The sequence below is a fragment of the Lolium rigidum genome, chromosome 3 (genome assembly GCF_022539505.1).
Source record: "Lolium rigidum isolate FL_2022 chromosome 3, APGP_CSIRO_Lrig_0.1, whole genome shotgun sequence".
Classification (NCBI taxonomy): Eukaryota; Viridiplantae; Streptophyta; class Magnoliopsida; order Poales; family Poaceae; genus Lolium; species Lolium rigidum.
The window spans coordinates 291,274,241-291,294,114 of NC_061510.1; the positions used below are offsets into that span (position 1 = coordinate 291,274,241).

Consider the following 19,874-nt stretch of genomic DNA (forward strand, 5'->3'; position numbering starts at 1 on the left):
ATTATCTTCATAGTGGGTAGTAACTTATATGTGGTGTTATGCATTGTATTATTTATTATGTTGTAGACTCATCTTGATTTGAGGTGTGTGATGTTATGGTAAAAGAGTATAATAAGTCCTAGTCAGCTGGCTATAAGAATTAAAATTATATATTCATGCTTAGTTGGAGGAGAGAGAGAGGAGGAGAGAGAAAAAGAGTGAGCTCTTATGCAAGAGCCAGCTCTAGCACGTGCTCTTAGTCACTTTGTGAGAGTGAAATGTGGGCCATACATTTATAAAATAGTATATGTTTATAGCTCACTATTATACATGTTGCCTCTATGTTAGCTACAGATGACATGACACATGGCTTATAGCCAGTTGCCTATACTATTAAACTTGCTCTAACATGACTAGTTACCACATCACTCTCTTTCTTCATTTATTAGCATGCCATGTCACCAAAATGACTGCTCATAGTGGGAGTAACATAGCTATTAACATCACACATCTCAAGCATTTTGGTGACTAATAAATGAAGAAAGAGAGTGATGTGGTAACTAGCTATGTTACCATAACATCACACACCTCAAGGCAAGATGAGTCTACAACATAATAAATAATACAATGCATGACACCACATATAAGTTACTACCCACTATGAAGATAATTACCTGGACTAGTAACATGTTACTAGTTTAGGTTACTCCTCACTATGACTAGTCTTAGCTAAGGGAAGATATTTTTTTTTTATTTTCTCCTCTCTAACTAAGCAAAAATCTGACGTGTCTAAGAGAAGACTAACACATGCCCTGACACGAGTAATGCAAGGACAGCCGATGTTTTTTATACGTTTGATAAGTTGAACTGTGATCCCCTTGCAATTGCATCGTCTCGTCTTGTCTCCTCTGCTGTATCGCTTTCTCATGGCCCGAGGCGCCCAGGGCGAGTTGATGGCTGGCAGGAAGCAGCTGCGTCCTGCGTTGTGATTCAGGCCGGCAATCTTGCCCATGGGTCTGGGCGCCCATGGGCACCAATGGGTCGACTATTTCACCCATTGGTCATGCCCATGGGTAACCCGATTAGTTATGGGTAGGGTATGGGCATAAGGTTGTGCCCGTGGGTAACCCGATGGGTCGCCCGATTAGTATTCATAATTAAATAAATATATATTCTATATAACAATTAGTCTTTTATTTGATGTAAATACACTTGATACCAGACACAAAAGGAAACACTTGGTTGCTAGGTAGCAAGACACTAGACCTAAACATGTTTTAAGTTTATTTTGTGCCAAAGCTAGTTCTTAGTTCCTACCGGCCCATGTAAAATACGACATGGCTTCCACGCCTTTCACTGGCACAATGCCTCACTAGCTCCTGAAGTGATTTGGATCTGTAGTCTTCCAGGTAGTACCACCCCACCAAGAGAAAAATAAATGTAGGGATAGTTGCCTATGTAAGGAATCGCAAAACCAAGTACCCGGGACTTGAGTGTGATATGTTTTTGGTTGCCTGAACGGAGTGTCTCCAGCGCGCATGTATTGTAATGGAAAATGTTTTGTAAACGACCCGATGGATTTGCAAAGCTAAGATGGTGCTATTTGATGGGTTGTCTACAGACCCGATGGGTGCCCGATTGGGTCGGGTGACCCGATGGGTGTGGGCATGGGTATGCGCTTAGACCCATGGGCAGGGTCGTGGGCACGAACCTCGCCCATTTGTTAAATGGGCATGGGTCTGAGAGAGGTCGACCCGGTCAAACCCGACCCGATTGCCAGCCTTAGTTGTGATAAATGCTGGGAGAGGATTTTTCCGTTTCATCTTTGCTCGCCTCCCTCTACCAAGATCCATCTCCTCCAAAGCTTCTTGCTCCTCGAGCTGCAAAATGCTAGGTGAGCAGTGATCAAGGTGCAGTCACCGTGCCTTGCACGTTTCTAGCAGTAGCAGGAGCCCCTCCGTCGTCTTTCGTTCCCTGCGGCGGCGGGGGCTGCAGCTCCCGGATCCGGATCCAAGCTGAAGCGAGGTAAAACATCTTGGCTAGATCCTTCCGTCGATTCATTTCTTCTGTACTTGGCTGGCGTAGCGGAGTCTTCATTGCTCATCTCGTGCCTTGCAGGTCCGGCGCCGCCCGCCTCTTTGACGGAATGTCTGAGAGGCTTATGAATGCTGCGATGAGCGGCGAGGACCGGATCAGCGCCCTCCCCGACGCGCTCCTGCTGCACACGCTGTCCTTGTTGCCGTCGGATGAGACTGTGCGGACATGCGTGCTCGCCCGCCGTTGGCAGAACCTCTGGAGGTACACTCCCAGCCTGCGCCTCGTACATGGTCTCGTCAATGGCAGTGGCAGTGGCTCAAGGTTCAGGAGCGCGGAGCATTTCGACAAGTTCGCTAGCCATCTGATCGTCCTACGGGACCGCTCACCTCTTGTCAACTGTGAGATCCAACTCTACGGTACTGGTGATCGTCAGTCATGCCCATACATCCAGGCGATCCAGCTGTGGATCCAGTATGCTCTAGCCTGCCAGGTTAAGGTGCTCCATGTCACTGACTACTGTGGCGAGGGACGCTTGCTACTCAATGTGCCTTTCATCTCCGGGCACCTGATGGCCTTACATCTTCAGAATGTTATCTTGAAATCCTCTATGGATTTCGCGAGCTGTCCGGTACTAGAGAGCCTGGAGATGCATTACTGTGACATTTACATGCGCAAGCTTTCATCCAAATCACTCAAGCGTTTGTCTATTGCGGATTGTTCCTTCCCTAATCAACCCCGCACTCGGATTTCAGTCCCAGGCCTTGTTTTTCTCCTGCTAGATGACTGTGACGCATGGACTCCTTTTCTTGAATGCATGCCATTGCTAGAAACAGCATTCATTAGGCTCGAGAGGTGTCTGGACGTATGCGATGGTGACTCTGACAACTACTGTGGTCAACACGGCTGTGATGGTTGTGGTGGTTTGGGCAGTTATCAGAGTGTGCTTCTCAATGGTTTGTCCAAGGCTATCAGTTTGGAGTTGATCGCTTCAACATATACGGTACTGTTGCACTTACTATCCCGTCTTAACTCAATGCTGCTTTTACTTGCATAGTTATAGGCTTATCCAGTGCGCCTCTTGTGCATCTTCATAGGCTTATTATCCAGTGTGCCTCTTGTTGTACTTCTATCCATTATGAGCCAGTAAACACATACTTTCACATGTTATTTCATTAGTTACCACAGCTTAACACTTGTGTACTCTACGGATTCTTTTTGAATTGTAGCTTGGAAATTAACCATGCACATTTCATTTTTTACTTCTTGAGTACTAAGACCAACGGCCAATATGTAGAATGTTAGATGAAGAGAAGCTTAGTTGGCTAGTAGTCAGATTTTTCTACATCGTTTCATTGAGACCAGAGGGTCAGGATTGCATCCCCAACCCTCCATCTTGTTATTCCTCTGAGGCTCTATCCGGCGGGGCAGTCGCAGCAGCCAACGAATAATGTGTTTCCTCTGAACCCCCTCGGACCTTGGCCTCCACCCTCCGGTGAAACATCTGACCTTAAATCTAACTCCACCTTCCTGCCAGCTCTTGCTCGAAACATGTATCGCCTCTGGCTGGGGTTGCCGAGTCCATGTCGTCCCAGGCCCCAGCTAGCCTCTGGTGCTTCCTCAGGTTAGTGGAAAGCAAGATGTTCCAGTTCCACACAAAACTAAAAGAAGCCATCAGAGAAATACATCCATGCTACCATTTGCTAACTAAAATATTTTGTTGAATTGCTTGAGTTTCTCCCTTAACATCGCGACAGATTTTATAGATTCATCCTTGAGTTCCCGTGGCTTCATGAGTTGGTGGCAGGACATGTGGTCGTGTGCCTCGGTGTGGTCACCTAGTTACTGCATCCAGCCCCAGGCCATGTGTTAACGCTATTACGCTAGTGGGTCTTCGTGTAACATGTTACCTCCCCTTATTCTTATTGTCACCTCTTAGTTGGTGCAGAATGTTTTCTTGTCAACCCATGTACTCAATGACCATGATGACAAAACTAGGTAGGGCCAGTTTTACAAGCTCATAGATGTAGGACGGGCCAACGAATCAATTTTTGTCAAGTGAGCCAAACATATGGGCTGAATAGCCTAGTGAAAACACAATTTTATCTAGGAAAGACCGGGCCGTGGCCTGGGATGGTCCCCAAGACGGTCCGCCCCTGGTTGCTGAGGATCAGGAGACATGAGGTATGGCAAAGGGAAACACTAGTTTCTACAGTTTCTTGGTTGGCTGTCCGACATGGATAGCGCTTAAACATGATTCCGTTGAGACTAGCCCGATGGATATATATTACACAATAATCAAATCAATAAGATTAAACCAACAAATTCACAACAACGAGCTTGTTTGAAAAATATGTTAATGTTTAGGGGGTTAATTTCAAAAAAATCTCCTAATCACAGTTACTAAATTATTAAATATTTATACCAATATAAAAGAGAGCTATGTTGAATGATCCTTTTATACACGTCCATAAATCCCTCATCAACTTCTCACAGTTTTAAGTCGGATTCTTAGTATTGCCTCTTAATTGCGCACTTATGGTATAATTGATTCTGAATTAGCCCCTACTATGGAAGTTTCTCAAATTCTTGTTAAAAGGGAACTTGTGGAGAAGGAAGCTACTGACTGTCCTTACTATCTGATTTACCCTCTAGCCTTAAGTACAGCGTCTGCACCGAATCACTGGGAATGATTAAAGCCCCGGCTGGGGTCCGGGTAGCAGAACCAACAGAGGGCCAAGGAATCGAAGAACCGTCGGTTGTCCGAGAGGACATACTCCAACTTATGGTTTAGGGCACATTACCCTTACCGCGGACAAACAGATGTCGAGGCAGCATCTTCCCTTTCTCTCTACCTCTTTATTCACAGCTTTTGGTTCCTGAATTAACCTTGTTTAGTGCACCGTGATTACTTTCCCACACAAGTGTTTTACGAGGAAAAACTAATAATTCATGATGTATGCATTTAAATTTTATACGTGGTTTTTCCTACATAGAATATTTATATTTGTAACGCAATGTACACTTCTAGAAACTGGCATTAAACATGCTAGTCTACCCAAAAGTCCTACTTTCCTCCATTGTTTCATCTGATAACCTGAAAATTTAGAGCTTGAGAGTTTTCCTAATTCTTATGTAATTTCTTCAGTATATCTTCAGAAGGGATGTGGAATGGAGCTCCATGTTTGGCAGGTTGAAGACTCTCTTACTCAATGAGTGGTGTGCAGTTAATGACCTACATTCACTAGTTTGTATTCTCCGATGCTCACCGATGCTTGAGAAGCTCACTCTTCAGCTTTTTAACGATAGGGTACATGTTCTGGATATATATAATACAGCTGTATTGTTGAAGGTATAATGATGTTCTATCAATTTTACTAAGATGTTTTGTATCTTACAGGACACTGTTAGCGCAATAAGGATGGAAGGAAACCATGATCCAATAGAACAATCATTTGTGTGTGCGCATCTTAGGGTAGCTAAAATTGAATGTCTGGAGCTCGATGAGATGGTTCGCCAAATTTGGAATATCTTGAGGACGTGTGGCGTACATCCTGAGAATATTAGCATCAAGACCAAACAGTCAGGTTTAAAACGTAAGTTAACTATTGTCATTAGTCATGCTTGGTCCTTCAGCTCTACTTGTTCTAATTCAAATAATGAACCATTTTCTAACCTTTTTGTTCTAGGATATCTGTTGTAAGTACATACCACCTAGTATGTGTCATACCCTTTACTTGCGCATCCATATGAAAGCCTCATTATCCATTATATTATTATATAACTTGTTGCAAGCTGGTGGAGTATACCGTGGCTGTTATGCTTTCACCAAAGTTTATTTATATACAGTTATGGTGGCTATAAAGTTCGAATTATCACTTTATCAATGCCAAATCATTTGGTTTTGATCTTATTACCTCTTATCAATTTTTTAAAATAGTTTGGTTGACTACTCTTAGTCTATTAGAGAAATGGCAATACCTTAGTGTTGCCCTTCAGAGGCTACATACTCTGATAGTTAGTCAAAAGTTTTTCTTTACTCCTTGTTGGTAAGTATTCTGGTCAAGTTGCATGTAAATAAATTCGTCCTCTACCTCAAATTGCCCACCAAGAAATTCCTGTCTATATCAATGAGGATCTCAGAACCAAAATTACTATGCCATTTCATGCTTGTGCAGGCTTCACCATTGAGAAGCTTCTGTGGTAGTTGCTTCCATCCAATGCAACACCAGATGCGACTCCTTCAACCACTGGTGGGGATGAATTGTCTGGTTCACGTTGCCATCGTAAACTTCTGTGTCTGTCTAAAGTGCCTCTAATGATGGCGTAGTTGACATTTATCGCTATGTTTAATATCTCGGTTTCGTATTGTTTGGTCATCGCTGGAAAATTTGGCTGTTTAATGTTCAGTACAACTCAGCAGAACAGTTTCGAGCTTGGTTAAGTGGTAACGTGGCAGAATATAACTGAGACCTGTAGTATCTTATGTATTGTGACCTTATTTATGTTAGTTCCATTTAATAAGTTAATGGAGCTTACTACTCGAGATGCTGGACATTTCCTGATGCTAAATTGCTGAATCGTGCTTTGAACAGTCTTCCGAGGTGTTCTTCTCTCCAGACAATTTGGTCTACGTGAGCAATTTTCATGATTGGCTAATTGTTGGTTATACCATATAGCCTGTGCAGTTCGCCATTTGTAGAAACAGCAGGGATTTGAAAATGACCAAAATTTGTTTATGCTTCATGTCGTGGGAACTATGCCCATGTCAAAAGCAACATTTATCTACAATGGGATGGAGTTGTACAGCTTACTGCAAATGCACGTGGACATTGTTAGTAGGTTATCAGAACGTGAGAGGGCGTTTACAACATCTATATCCATGCAAGAAGCCCGAACCCCCTCCTCTCCCAAACCCCTCCCGAACCCTAACCGCCGCTGCCGGTAGCGCCGCCGGGGCAAAGTCCCTCGGGGCGTGGCGGGGCGGGGGCCTTTCCTCGCCGACGTGGGGGACGGCGGATGGGCTCTCCCCTCCTCGACGCACGCGGCGGCGGCCGGCGCGGATGGTGATGGGCGGCGGTGGCTCTTGCGCTGCGGCCCCCCTCCCCTCCCGTAGGCTTCCAACCGCAGCACATCGGCAGAGGCTGGTGGTGGGCGGCGGCCAGGCCCTCGGTCTGCGCCATGCTCCCCCCCGCCTCTCGTCGGTGCGTGGAGGCGATTTCGGACTTCTTCCGCGTCACGAGGGCGCCTGGGGCAGCAGCCTTGGGTTCGATGGAGGAGGTGGCTCTCTTCTACGCCGGAGAGGGTCAGCCTGTGGTTGGTGGTGGTGGATCTTTTGATCTATCACCGCGATCCGGTGGCGAGATGGAGGGGCATGGAAGCCGGCGATGTTGTCGCCGGTGGAGGGTTGGATTGGCCAGCCCGGGATGGTCGCCGACGTGGGGTTCCGACCTGTATAAAGGCGGCGGTCCTAGGGCCTCTCTTGCGTGAAGAGGAGGACCTACCGGAGGCCTGGACTCGTGATCTAGCCGGTGGGTTGAGTTCCGGAAGGCTCCGCCGGCGAATGTAACAGTGCTTTGCCTGGAGTTTGCTGGATCAGAGGTATTCGGTCGTGCGCACCCATGCTTTTATTCCGACCGATTGGTTCTGGAGGGAGCGGCGCGAAGCTCTTTTTTGTGTTGACATCAAGTGACTATGGATCCATGATGAAAGTCGGAAGAAGAGAATTTCATGAAGGCCGGAGAGGAGGACTAGCTAAGGGAGGTTCAAGTCTCCGCGATGTTGAGAGATTTGCTTGGTGTTCCGGGCTTCACAGCAGCGGTATGAAAGTGGGGGTGACAACACAGGTGAAGTGCATAGTTCTACCTTTCAGGGTGAAAACCTAAGGTCTGGCCTTAACTGGTTGTGTCTGGCAATGGTCTCGGTGGAGGTATTGTTTTGAGAGCGGGGACTATCTTCAGGGTGAAAACCTAAGATCTTTGATCGGACGACGACGGTGTTTGAGCACTGTTCCCTTCTTGGAGGCGTCGTTTTTTGGAGAGTCTGTAATTCAGGTGTTGTCTTGGCGGTGGATGTATTGCTGTTGTTAGGCCCGAGATACTGTAGCGGGATTTTTGTTTCTTAGTTTTCTTTTCTTTTTTTGGCTGTGTGCATCTGTAGTGCCATTAGGGTGGTGCGTTGTTGCAGAGGCTGGGTGTAATTGGTATCTTCTTGATATTAATATATTCCCTTTATAAAAAAATCAGACCGTGAGAAATGCCTTTTTATGATCTTAACTAGACGAAGCAGATTTGAGCGGTATAAATGCTGAAAGCTCTGGCTTTCGAAACCAAAGAGTAGAAGAGCTAAACAACAGCTGGGAATGCCCATTCGCAGTTCTGTGTTGGCAATATCTCCGCTCTCGGGGTTTATTCTAGCTAAAGGCTTCATTGTCAGTCTTAAGCAGGCAATTGCGAAGCCGTTCTGTCTGGAGATCATTATGTTGATATGGTGGGATTACCAGGATTGATTTCTGATAGGATTCGTAGCATAGAAAACAAAAAATTTCCTACCGCAAGAACGAATAACAAGCCAAGATCCAATTTAGAAGATGGTAGCACCGAGAAGATCATGAGACTAACTCTCGAAGATTTTCAAAGCCTACGAGATTAGATCTCGTTGTTGCTGTAGTCGATCACTTGCCGCTTTCGAAAGCGTGTAGAAGATCTTGACGGTGCTACAGTCGGGCAGCACCTCCGTACTCGGTCACACGTTCGGTGTCGATGACGACGTCCTTCTCCCCGTCCCAGCGGGCAGCGGAAGTAGTAGATCCTCCTCAGAATTCCGACAGCATGACGGTGTGGTGTCGGTGGTGGTGGAGATCTCCGGCAGGGCTTCGCCTAAGCGCTGTGGAAGAAGATGGAGGAGGAGAGAGGCTAGGGTTTGGGAGAGAGGGGGTGGCTAGGGGCGCCGGCCAGAGGGCCCCTTTGGTGGTGCGGCCAGGTCTAGTCTGCCCCCTCCCTATCCTCCTCATTATATAGGTGGAAGCCCTAAGGCTTTGCCCAAAAGTTCGAATAACACCCCAATTCAAAACTTCATATGGACGAAACCTAGCGGGACAGGGACTTCTCCCTTTCCCCCTTTTCTTGGCCGGCCAAGGAGGTGGAGTCCACCATGGAGTCCACCCTCCCACTTGGTTGGCTGGTTTGGGTTGGTGGAGTCCAATCGGGACTCCACCTTTCATGGTGATTTCTTCCGGAAAGTTCTAGAACATTCTAGCGCCTTCCATAAATGCACCGGATTATTTCCAAACTTGGAAAGTGACTTCCTATATATGAATCTTATTCTCCGGACCATTCCGGACATCCTCGTGATATCCTGGATCCCATCCGAGACTCCGAACAAACATTCGAACTCCATTCCATATTTCATATCTACTTAAAACGACATCAAACCTTAAGTGTGTCACCCTACGGTTCGAGAACTATGCGGACATGATCGAGACTCCTCTCTGATCAATAACTAATAGCGGGACCTTGAGATCCATAATAGCTCCCACATATTCAAAGATGACTTAGTGATCGATTGAACCATTTACATACGATACCGATTCCCTTTGTCACGCGATACTCTACTTGTCCGAGGTTCGATCATCGGTATCTCCATACCTTGTTCAACCTCGTCACCGACAAGTACTCTTTACTCGTACCTTGGCATGTCATCTCTTGTGACCTAGTCACATGCTTGCAAGCTAATCAGACGACATTCCACCGAGAGGGCCCAGAGTATATCTATCCGTCATCGGGATGGACAAATCCCACTCTTGATCCATATGCCTCAACTCACACTTTCCGAATACTTAATCCCATCTTTATAACCACCCATTTACGCAGTGGCGTTTGATGTAATCAAAGTACCCTTCCGGTATAAGTGATTTACATGATCTCATGGTCGAAGGACTAGGTAACTATGTATCGAAAGCTTATAGCAAATTGAACTTAATGACGTGATCTTTATGCTACGCTTATTTGGGTGTGTCCATTATATCATTCATCTAATGACATAACCTTGTTATTAATAACATCCAATGTTCATGATCACGAAACTATGATCATCTATTAATCAACAAGCTAGTTATACAAGAGGCTTACTAGGGACTCCTTGTTGTTTACATAACACACATGTATCAATGTTTCAGTTAATACAATTATAGCATGGTATGCAAACATTTATCATGAACACTAAGATATAACAATAACTATTTTATTATTGCCTCTAGGGCATATCTCCAACAAGGTAAAGGCTTGTCTTCCAATCTATATCGCTGTCGAAAGAAATTTAAGGAAGGTATGTCCTTGTTGTTGCACAAGGCCACTAGGTAAGCTTATGGAGGTCTCAAGCCATGGGTAGTGTTAGAGTATACGTACGGTTTATGTAATCTAGGATAGACCGTATCTTGTTTTGTACTCCAAGATGATCCCTGTACGCCTATATATACTCGTCCATCAAGCTCAATAACACATTCAACATATTCCGCCAATCTCTCCTCTCTCTATCGTTCTACATGGTATCAGAGCGGCACGCTCCTTGACCTAGCCTCCACACAAGCTTCCGTACCGCCCTCGGGGAGGTCGATCTCCATGACCAACTTCGGGGGCTGCGTAACACGTATGAGGGTTCTTTCGCCGATCGGTTGATCGGCTGCCCTCGCGTCTTTTTTTTCCGATCTTCAGATTGGTTTTCTTTTTTATCCACTGGTCGCTCGACCGGCGTTTTCTTTTTTGGTTTTACCGATCACAGAGGATTGAGTGCCCATCGCAGTCGTCCACCTGCGCCTCTACTACAACCTCGGTGTCGACTGCACCGGCCATATTCATCAACCGCGTGGCGCGGCCGCACGCGTCACACACGGGACGCTTACGTGCGATGCAGCAGGCTGTCTCGCCCGCGTGGTCTCCATCGCTGGTCCGTCTTCGCCGTCATTGCCCGGGACATCACCGACAACATCGCCAACGGCTCCGATCTACGGCACGTCGTCCACGCCATGGCACATGTAGCGCTGCCGTCGGTTGATCAACAGACCCCGCGCACGTCTCCGCCAAGCACGTCCCCGAGCACGCGCCTACCTCCGATTGAGCATCAGGCTGCCGCTGCGTTGCCCCTTCGGGCCGCAGCACCGCCGCCTTTGGTCCACGCTACCGGCCTCCGACGTGCCTTCCGAGGCGTGTACGTCGCTGGTGGTCTCCCGCCGCTGCACCGACTCGCGCCCTGGAGCTACGCCGGTCCCTCGGGCCGAGACGTCGCCGCACGCAGTCTACTTCGCCTTCCCCGCGCACCGGCATCCCATGCAACCCTCGCGGCGCCTCCCTTAGCGCGCTGCGCCACCGTCAGCGCAAGGTCTACGTCATGCCGTCGGGTTCTTCCTCACCTACTTCGAGTACCACCGCCGCAGCTCCACAGGTAACCTGCATGCCTCGCCGACCACCTCTACAGTCTAGGCATCTAGCATGGCCACTCCTGGCCGCCACTGATTTCGCCGCCTTGTACATCTCCGTCCACCACGACCTCGTCGCCATAGTCATTGTCTCGTCCTTGACTACTTCATCTACTCCGACAACCGCGGACTGCATCGGCACCTCTCCCTCTTGGCCGCTCTGCGTCTCGCCACCGCTCTGGAGGCCTCCTCTACTGGTCCCCCTGACACTGGCGCACGGCCCATGATGGTCCCTGCCCTCGCACGCCCGGTATTGGCAACACCGGTATGTGCCTTCGTCCCCGGCGCGTCACCGGGCCTGGCAAGCTCGGATCGGCGCCTCGTCCTCATCGGCTTCGTCTTGCGTACTCGGTTCTGGGAAAACCGGAGTATGCCTTCGTCTCCGACGTGCACCCAGTTCTGGCAAAACTAGGGCAGCACCTCGTCCTCGATGGCTCCGACTGCATCGACTTCGGCATCGACACCCTCTTCGACGATTGCCTCGACGTGTCTCCGTCACTCTCCTCGCGCACTATGCGCTTGCGGCTTCATGTGCGGCTACCTCGACACCGGCACCCGACCACGACATCGACCACGGCATCCCCTCGCGCGGCCACCCGGAACAAGGCTGCAGCACCCACGCTCTTGGCTACCTCGACATCGGCACAAAGGGCTATCACCTCGCATGAGCACCTCGGCTTCTTCTACAGTCCAAGCATCCGCGACGCGACACCGTCCACGATGTTCCCGCTACGACTGCGGGGGAGTGTCATCCTTCTGGGGTCCACTTCGGTTTATCTCCAGTCTGACCGTCCACGTCATTCATATTGTTCACGATGCACCCGCTACGACTGCGGGGGAATGTTAGAGTATACGTACGGTTTAGGTAATCTAGGATAGAGATAGATCTCGTGTCTTATCTTGCACTCCAAGATGATCCCTGTACGGCTATATATACTCGCCTATGAGGCTCAATAATACATCCAACATATTCCGCCAATCTCTCCTCTCTTTATCGTTCTACAGGTAGAATTCTAGTTCTTCTGTTTTTGTTGTTCTGTTTTGCTTCAGGGCTAATCTCTCTATATTGTATCATACTCTTTTTTATGAAAAAATTATAAAAATAGCAGTTGGGAAACCTAGTGTACAACTTAAAAAAAAAGCTCTTCAGGGCTTGTTCATGATACAATATAGTGAGTTTTCTATAAAAAAAAATTGAGGTTGTACAGTAGGTTTCCCAACTGCTATTTTTATAAATTTCATAAAATGAGTATGATACAATATAGAGAGATTAGCCCTGAAGCAAAACAGAACAACAAAAACGGAAGAACTAGAATTCTACCCATTCCTTGAGACCTCCATAAGCTTTCCTAGTGGCCCTGTGCAACATCAAGGACCTATCTTCCTTAAATATCTTTCGTCAGCGATATATATTGGAAGACAAGCCTATATTATAAATTTTAGAAGAAAATTATAAGGGGTAGTTCATGCCTTCAGGGTTAATCTCTATATTGTATCATACTCTTTTTTATGAAAAAATTTAGGCATGAAACTTAAGGGAATTTAGGTATGGTCTTGTTTTGAGATGGTCTAAAATTGTACAATAAAGAGTTGAAAATTATAAAATTGTACAATAAACCTAAATTTGGCACCATCCCTTCGCCCTCGATGGACGACAATGGCGGCGGGAGATGCTCCGGTCATGCCCGGGGAGGCTGTGGAGGAGACCAAAAACAGAGGTTTCGAGAGAGACCTAGGAAAGAAACAAGAATAGGAGCTCACAACCAGTTTGAAAGTAATGTATACTGTATTTTTCAATCCAAGACTCTTTTGCAAGGTGAGAGCATCTCTGACACATGATAGAATCGGACCTGACAACCAGTTTGAAAGTAATGTATACTGTATTTTTTTAATCCAAGACTCTTTTGCAAGGTGAGAGCATCTCTGACACATGATGCAAAACACGAACGTATAGGAAACGGAGGAAGAAAAAAGACAGCACCAACACATGCCCTATAACAAAATTGTGGGCTTCATTTCGCCTTCCCGAGTGACAAGGTATCGACTTGTCAATGCCTACAAGTTATATACTAGGGTTTCGTGAAAAGTAGAGGGCAAGTAAATCTTGAGGGTTTCAGCCGGAAAAGTACTCGACTGCTAGAAAACTAGGGTTACGTTGACAATGAATCGATCCTGTCTTTCTCCCTCGACTCCCCTTTATATAGGAGGCGGAGCCGAGGGTTTCGTGATGTACAAGTTACAAACATCGGGATACACTTTGAGTTCATCCCGTAATAGTTACAAGTCCTTATTCCTAATACAACTCTATCTTTCCAAACCGACACTTAATTGGGCTTCTGGGCTTCATATTCTTCGAGTCATGGGCCTTCAGTAAACCCCGGGTACCTTCTTCGGCAGGCCCATTGGGGATGCCTATGTCAGTAGCCCCCGAGATTTTACTTGAATTGAAGAATCAAGTAAAATCTCCATCATTACAATTAACACATGATTTCTTCGAGTCACTAAGTAATTTTCATAATAAAATAATCATGTATTGTACATGGATAATGGTAGATGGGGCTGGTTCATCTTACGGATCAGGTACCAGTTAACTGCTCTCGTGGCAATCCAGCAAAAACCTACTTCAAGATCACGTCCCTGGACATGATCTCGGTATACTGGCGTAATTCAACATGTGCCGCTTAAGGTCTTACCATATGCCGAACTCCAGTCGTATTTTATCGGGTACCTAACACGTCCGTTAGGATTTTTCTTCGCATCTGTTGATACGAAAAAAAGTAGCAGAGCGCATTCGTGTGCGATACCACGCCACGCAGGACGGATCCCGGGGTCTTACCTTCGTAAAGTATTACGACATTCAGAGATTTAACCGCGATTGAGGCGCTCTGAGAATATATTGTCGAGTGCCTTTTTCAGCTGCTGGAATAGCACATTTATTCGAGTCATATGATGATTTTTTTTATCTTGACCTCCCGATGGGAGTATATGAAGAGTTATATCATAACTCGAAATATATTCACTTTGACTCCTTCAGTTTCATCGGGTACGCGACCAGTGTTCCCGATGGGAGTAGCCCCCGAGGCTACAGCCAAGTGCTTGTACTTGTTTGTAGGCTCACCCTTTTATCATCCTGTCGCTATATTCTCAATTCTCCTACTTTTTCCATCTTTATCGGGTGCGCGACCAGCGCTCCCGATGGGAGTAGCCCCCGAGGCTACAGTCAAGTATTTTATTCTTGGTTGTAGGCTCAATTTTGTAACCTCTCCGAACCACCATTTATTTTTTTCCTTTATGCCATCCTCTTATCAGAAGAAAAAACTTCGGGTAAGAGTAGCCCCCGAGCGTTTGAACAAATATAAGTATTTTATCAAAGGCTCTCAAAGTTTCTCCTATTTGAATCTTCAACAGTTCTTCTACCGCTATTTTGAAATACTTATTCGAGATTTTCCAATGATTACGTCAATACTGACGATAGCCACGAACTCTGTATTGGGAAGGCGTGAATCCTGTCACTTCGCTGACATATGGGCCCAAAACTCTGCGTCGTTGGACACGTTATGCAAGTGGGGGACACACGTCCTCCGCTTTTTCCAGCACGCCTGTCCAGTAACTTCACAGTAAATATACGATTATACCCTCAATAACATGTGTCAGGCATTGAATTCATTTCCTTTTTATCCAACGGTGCGACGGATCGCTTTCTTGGTATAAATAATCTTCCTCTTCCTCAATATTTCCCTTCGCTGCGCTGTTCAACTTTTCCCCCTCTCTGCAAAAGCTCCATTGCCGTCCCCCAAGCTCGTTGTGCTTCTTCTCATCTCCATTCTCCTCCACCACCTATTTGAATGCCACCGCGCACCAAGCTCCTCAGGCACACCGCTCCAGGAACCACCATGTTGACAGAGGAGGCGGAGATCTCTGGATGGGAGAGATCCAAGATCTCAAACCAAGACGTGAGCGCCCTCAAGAAGCTTGGGCTAATGAAGAAAGAAGGGGCGCTGATCTTTCCTGGGGATGAAAGCTTCCCTACTCCTCGCATCGGATACCGGGTAACATTCATCGACCACCTCATCAGCGGCCTTTCCACCCCCATTCATGAGTTCCTTCGTGGATTGCTATTCATTTATGGGATTCAACTTCATCATCTGACTCCCAACGCCATCCTCCACATTTCCATCTTCATCACCCTGTGTGAATGCTTTCTCGGGACCCATCCTCATTGGGGCCTGTGGAAACGCATCTTCTATCTTCGCCGCAACAGCTCTCGCAACATCGCCTACAATGTCGGCGGTGTTGTTATCTGCATCCGTTCCGACATCGACTACTTCGACGTTAAATTCCCCGACTCCGTCCAGGGGTGGCGCAAGAGATGGATATACATCCAAGAGGAGCAAAACAACTCTCAAGAATACAACATTTCTCCCTTTGATGGTACCGCAAAAATCCTCCGACGCCGTTCTTGGGACGCTGAAGTCACTGCCGAACAAAAATTGGCTACCGATGCTCTGATGAAGCGCATTCATGAACTTCAGAACACCCACGGTAAGGAACTGTCAGGTGTTCAAATTACCGCGCACTTCCTTAGGATCAGGGTGCAGCCTCTGCAGGCTCGCAAAAACCCCCTCTGGATGTATACTGGTGAGGAAGATGTTGATCGCTTTTCCAAGGATCTCTCTGTGAAAGATCTGGAAAAGCTGGTCCGACGCTTTACCTCGTTGAGCAAAAAACATAGTGTTCCATCCTCCTGCCGCGTGACGCCGTACAGCAGCAACCACGTGCTCCCCGAAGTAAGTGGTTTCTCTCTCGAGTTGTACTACTATTTTTCGACTTGCTATCTTATTACCTTACACCTTGGTTTTTATTTGTGTTTTGTTCGACAGAACCATCAAACTTTCACTTCTCTTCCTCCCTCCCTGAAGGTGGCGAGGTAGAGGAGCGAGCCGTCGTTACCGACGATTCTTAGGAACCCTCTCGTCCTGAGAGTGAAGTCGCAGGATCTCACAAATCCGCGGCTTCCTCCGAAAAAGAGACTAACTCAGAAGCTTCTGAATCAACACACTCTCCTTCCTCTGGTGTTTCTCCAAACAACAAGAGGAAGCGGGATGAAGTCGAAGATTCTGGCACTTCTAAACCCATTGGGTCACCTGCCAAGGAAACTCCTCCCGAAGGAGAGGGTGGCTTCTGCTCTTATGATGACGCTATCATTAGCTCGTAAGTTACGCTGCTTCCTATTTTTTGTACATTTCTTGTGAATGTTCTCATGTTTATTTGTTGACAGTGGCGAAGAAGAAGAAGAACCCGCTGCCAATGTGACGGCTCCAACGAGCACATCAAATACCGTAGCTCTTTCGGAAGCACGCCGTGCTGCTGAGGAAACCTCGCCTCCTCATCATCAAGATTTGGAAATGTCGACTCCTGTTGCCAGCCCCCGAGCCTCTTCGCCGAAAAGACCAAGGATTGGGCTTGGATAGAGCCACGACTTTGTCGCCGGGAGTTCCACGACTCCTCCATTGGATGATGTAAGTATTTTTGCGGCTATCTTTTTTTTACCACTTGCCGAGTTTTTCACTTCTGAACCTATCTCCCGACTTTCTTTTTACAACCTCTAATGAAACATTTCATCAATCTCGGTACTCAATTCATTGGGTACCGTGATACTGTCGAAGATTTGAAAGGTGAACCTTGCTTGCTACGGATGAACTATATTTATTTTTCCTGCGATAGCCTATATTGTACTTTGACTTTAAATTCCTGCATCGTCTCCTTCTGTCAGAGGCTCTCGACCAAGGCAACAAACATGTTGATGATTTTTCTCTTAAGCTTGAGCAATGTGAGAAAAATCGCAAGAAGGCTGAGCAAGACGCTGCTTCTGTTGGGGATCTTCGCAAGAGGCTCCACCATGCTGAAAATGCTTTAAGCGAGAAGATGACTCAACAGATTGCGCGTGAAGAGGCCATCATAGGTCGCTTAGAGTCGCAGAACCGACGCTTTGTCAGTAAGTTCCCTGTCCTCAATTTTTTTAAACATCTTCTAAGATCGATTGTCTCCCGTGCATATTTGGACGAACCCGAATCTTGCTCCAGCAGGAAAGATGGGTGAAGATTTCACCATTCATGAAGCCGAGGAAGACCATCTTCTCGACACCCTCTAGATCCTCGAGCTTCATGGGGATTTGGCGCGCAAAAACATTTCCGATGCGCGAGGTGCGTTCACACGCCTCTTCCCCTATTTCTTCCCGAAACAGACGCAGCCGATGATTTTTTCCGAGCTTACCAGGCGCTTCCTGCCTAAGGAGGATCTTGGATTGGCTTTTCGGCAAGAAAATTTGAAGGTTGGAGTCGAAGGGACCATAGCCCTGGTTGCCGAGAGTCAGCAAAATTTCGACTGGGCGAAGCCTGGCGAAACAAAGGCAATCAACAAGGAGAAGTGGAAGTCCTTGGTGAAGGCTGCCAAGCCGCACTCGAAGAAGATTCTTTCCTTCCTGGGATACAAGCCAGCTGCTTCAGCCAGTACCGCCAAGCTGGAGGTCAAGTAGACCAACTTATCCCTCCGTTCTTTTTTCTCTTGTGGTAGTTGTCGATATCTATATGATATGCGACTGCTTTTGCTGACTCAATAGGAGTCGACCTTTTGTAATGGCCCCCGACTTATGTAAATATTTCAATTTATGAATGAAAAGGAAGGAATCCTTGTGTGGTAATTGATATCGACCTTTTCTTTTCTTCCAGTTGGTGTTTGATAATTACTCTAAAACTGCTGGACCGTCATCTGCTTCTCCTGCCACTTCTCGCTCTAAACGGACAGCTGGCGATGTTTTGCTGGATGACTCCTCATCTTTGAACCCGGATCAACTAGAATTAGTCGAACTTCGACAACAACTCCAGGCCATGAAGAAGCAATCCATTATTGTCATGGACCAATCCCGCAAATCTTCCGAGCAGGAGAAAATAGCTCTTCAGCAGGCTCAAGAAGCCTTAGACTTGAAAGAATCTACGGTTGCCGAAGCTTTACAGGCTACTTCTCGAGAAAATTATATGCTTGACCTACTGAATGATGCAAACCTGGATATGGCGGGTAAGTCTCATCTCTTGTATTCTTCTGTTTGCTATCCGTATGTACTCTTTTGCAAACCTAATTGTATCCTTTGACATGTTTAGGCTCCTTTTTGGATGCTGCTGCCGAGGATCAACGTGTTGATGCGAGGTCCGAGGTTCTTATTCGACTTGCTCTGCAGAACAACGCCAATTTTTGGGCTACCCCAGACCGAACCCAACAAATTGTGCGATTCCAAAATCGTGCTGCTCAGGTTCGAGAATATCTCGACTTCTGCACAATGACTTTGGCCATGTTTTACAATGCCATGTTTCCTCGGAACATTCGGCCCAAAACTCTTCCTGACTTGATGGATAAATTCAAGAGTGTTCATCGAATCCATGGTTTTGTGAAGGCCCAGTTAATGGCTGGTGCTAGATTTGCTATGATCATGCTGCAGATCTGCTACCCGAAATTGGACATGTCCAACATTGTTGATCTTTGTCATGCCAGATTGAGGAAACGGAGAAGGAACATCGACATGATCAATGACGTGGTGACTCCCGTGGCTGAAAAGATGATTGAAGATCTTCTTCGGATGGACGCTGCTTACTTTACTGAGAACCATTATGCCGATTCCATGGGTGCTTCTGTAGAGGATGAAAGGATAAACATAGACGACCTGAGAAAAGATGATTGGAGATTTTTTCCCTTCTGCCGAGTTTTTTCCTGAAATAAAGGCGAGATCTTGTATATATTGCGAGAACTATGTATAGTCAAAACAAGTTGTGTTTATTTTTTCTCCTCCTTTAGCCCCCGAGTATTTCGGTAGGCATATGTATGTTTGTTGCTTGCGACTTGTTTAGACCAAAACAGATGAGTTGTAAGTTATATGTTGTAAGGATCGAGTATTATATTGTTCAATCTGCGGGTTGTAAGCCCCCGAGCCTGTCGAAGAAAAAGATGTATATCACCAATATCTTTACTATATTGCAGCATCGCGAGCCCACCTCATTAAAAACCTTTCAGCCCCACTCGGTGCCCTGAAAGGAAAAGAGTGCGTCTGAAAACTCGCGAGCTTTTCAGTACATTGTATGTTTACATGTATAACTCTATTTTGAGTTATGCGTAAAAAGGCCGAAGCCGCGCCACGTTCCAGGGGTTTGGTTTTGCGACCCCTGTCTTCTTGTCCTTTATTCTGTATGCTCCTCATGCGATCACTTTGGTGACGATGTATGGGCCTACCCATGGTGACTCGAATTTTTCATGGCTATCCTACGTAAGCCGAAGAACCAGGTCGCCAACTTGGAAAGACCTTGGTCGCAAACATCGACTGTGGTAGTTTTTCAAGTCCTGC

The 19,874-nt window shown here is 46.7% G+C and overlaps 1 protein-coding gene across 1 annotated transcript; it reads left to right on the forward strand.

Annotated features, from left to right (window-relative positions):
* The first annotated feature begins 1,821 nt into the window (after positions 1-1,821).
* On the forward strand, positions 1,822-6,607 carry LOC124699661 (putative F-box/FBD/LRR-repeat protein At2g05300). The gene is made up of 5 exons (XM_047231925.1): positions 1,822-2,004; positions 2,098-3,016; positions 5,162-5,323; positions 5,414-5,609; positions 6,192-6,607. Exons 2-5 carry the CDS (start codon positions 2,126-2,128, stop codon positions 6,218-6,220), a joined length of 1,278 nt encoding a protein of 425 aa, XP_047087881.1. The 5' UTR covers positions 1,822-2,004; positions 2,098-2,125; the 3' UTR covers positions 6,221-6,607.
* Positions 6,608-19,874: the final 13,267 nt, after the last annotated feature.

What these genes read in the sequence shown, in the direction of transcription:
- LOC124699661 (XM_047231925.1), top strand. Translation starts at nt 2,126, where the DNA reads ATGTCTGAGAGGCTTATGAATGCTGCGATGAGCGGCGAGGACCGGATC. An exon ending in TGATCGCTTCAACATATACG is followed by an intron (nt 3,017 to 5,161) that starts GTACTGTTGCAC and finishes TAATTTCTTCAG; the next exon opens with TATATCTTCAGAAGGGATGT. An exon ending in TTCAGCTTTTTAACGATAGG is followed by an intron (nt 5,324 to 5,413) that starts GTACATGTTCTG and finishes TGTATCTTACAG; the next exon opens with GACACTGTTAGCGCAATAAG.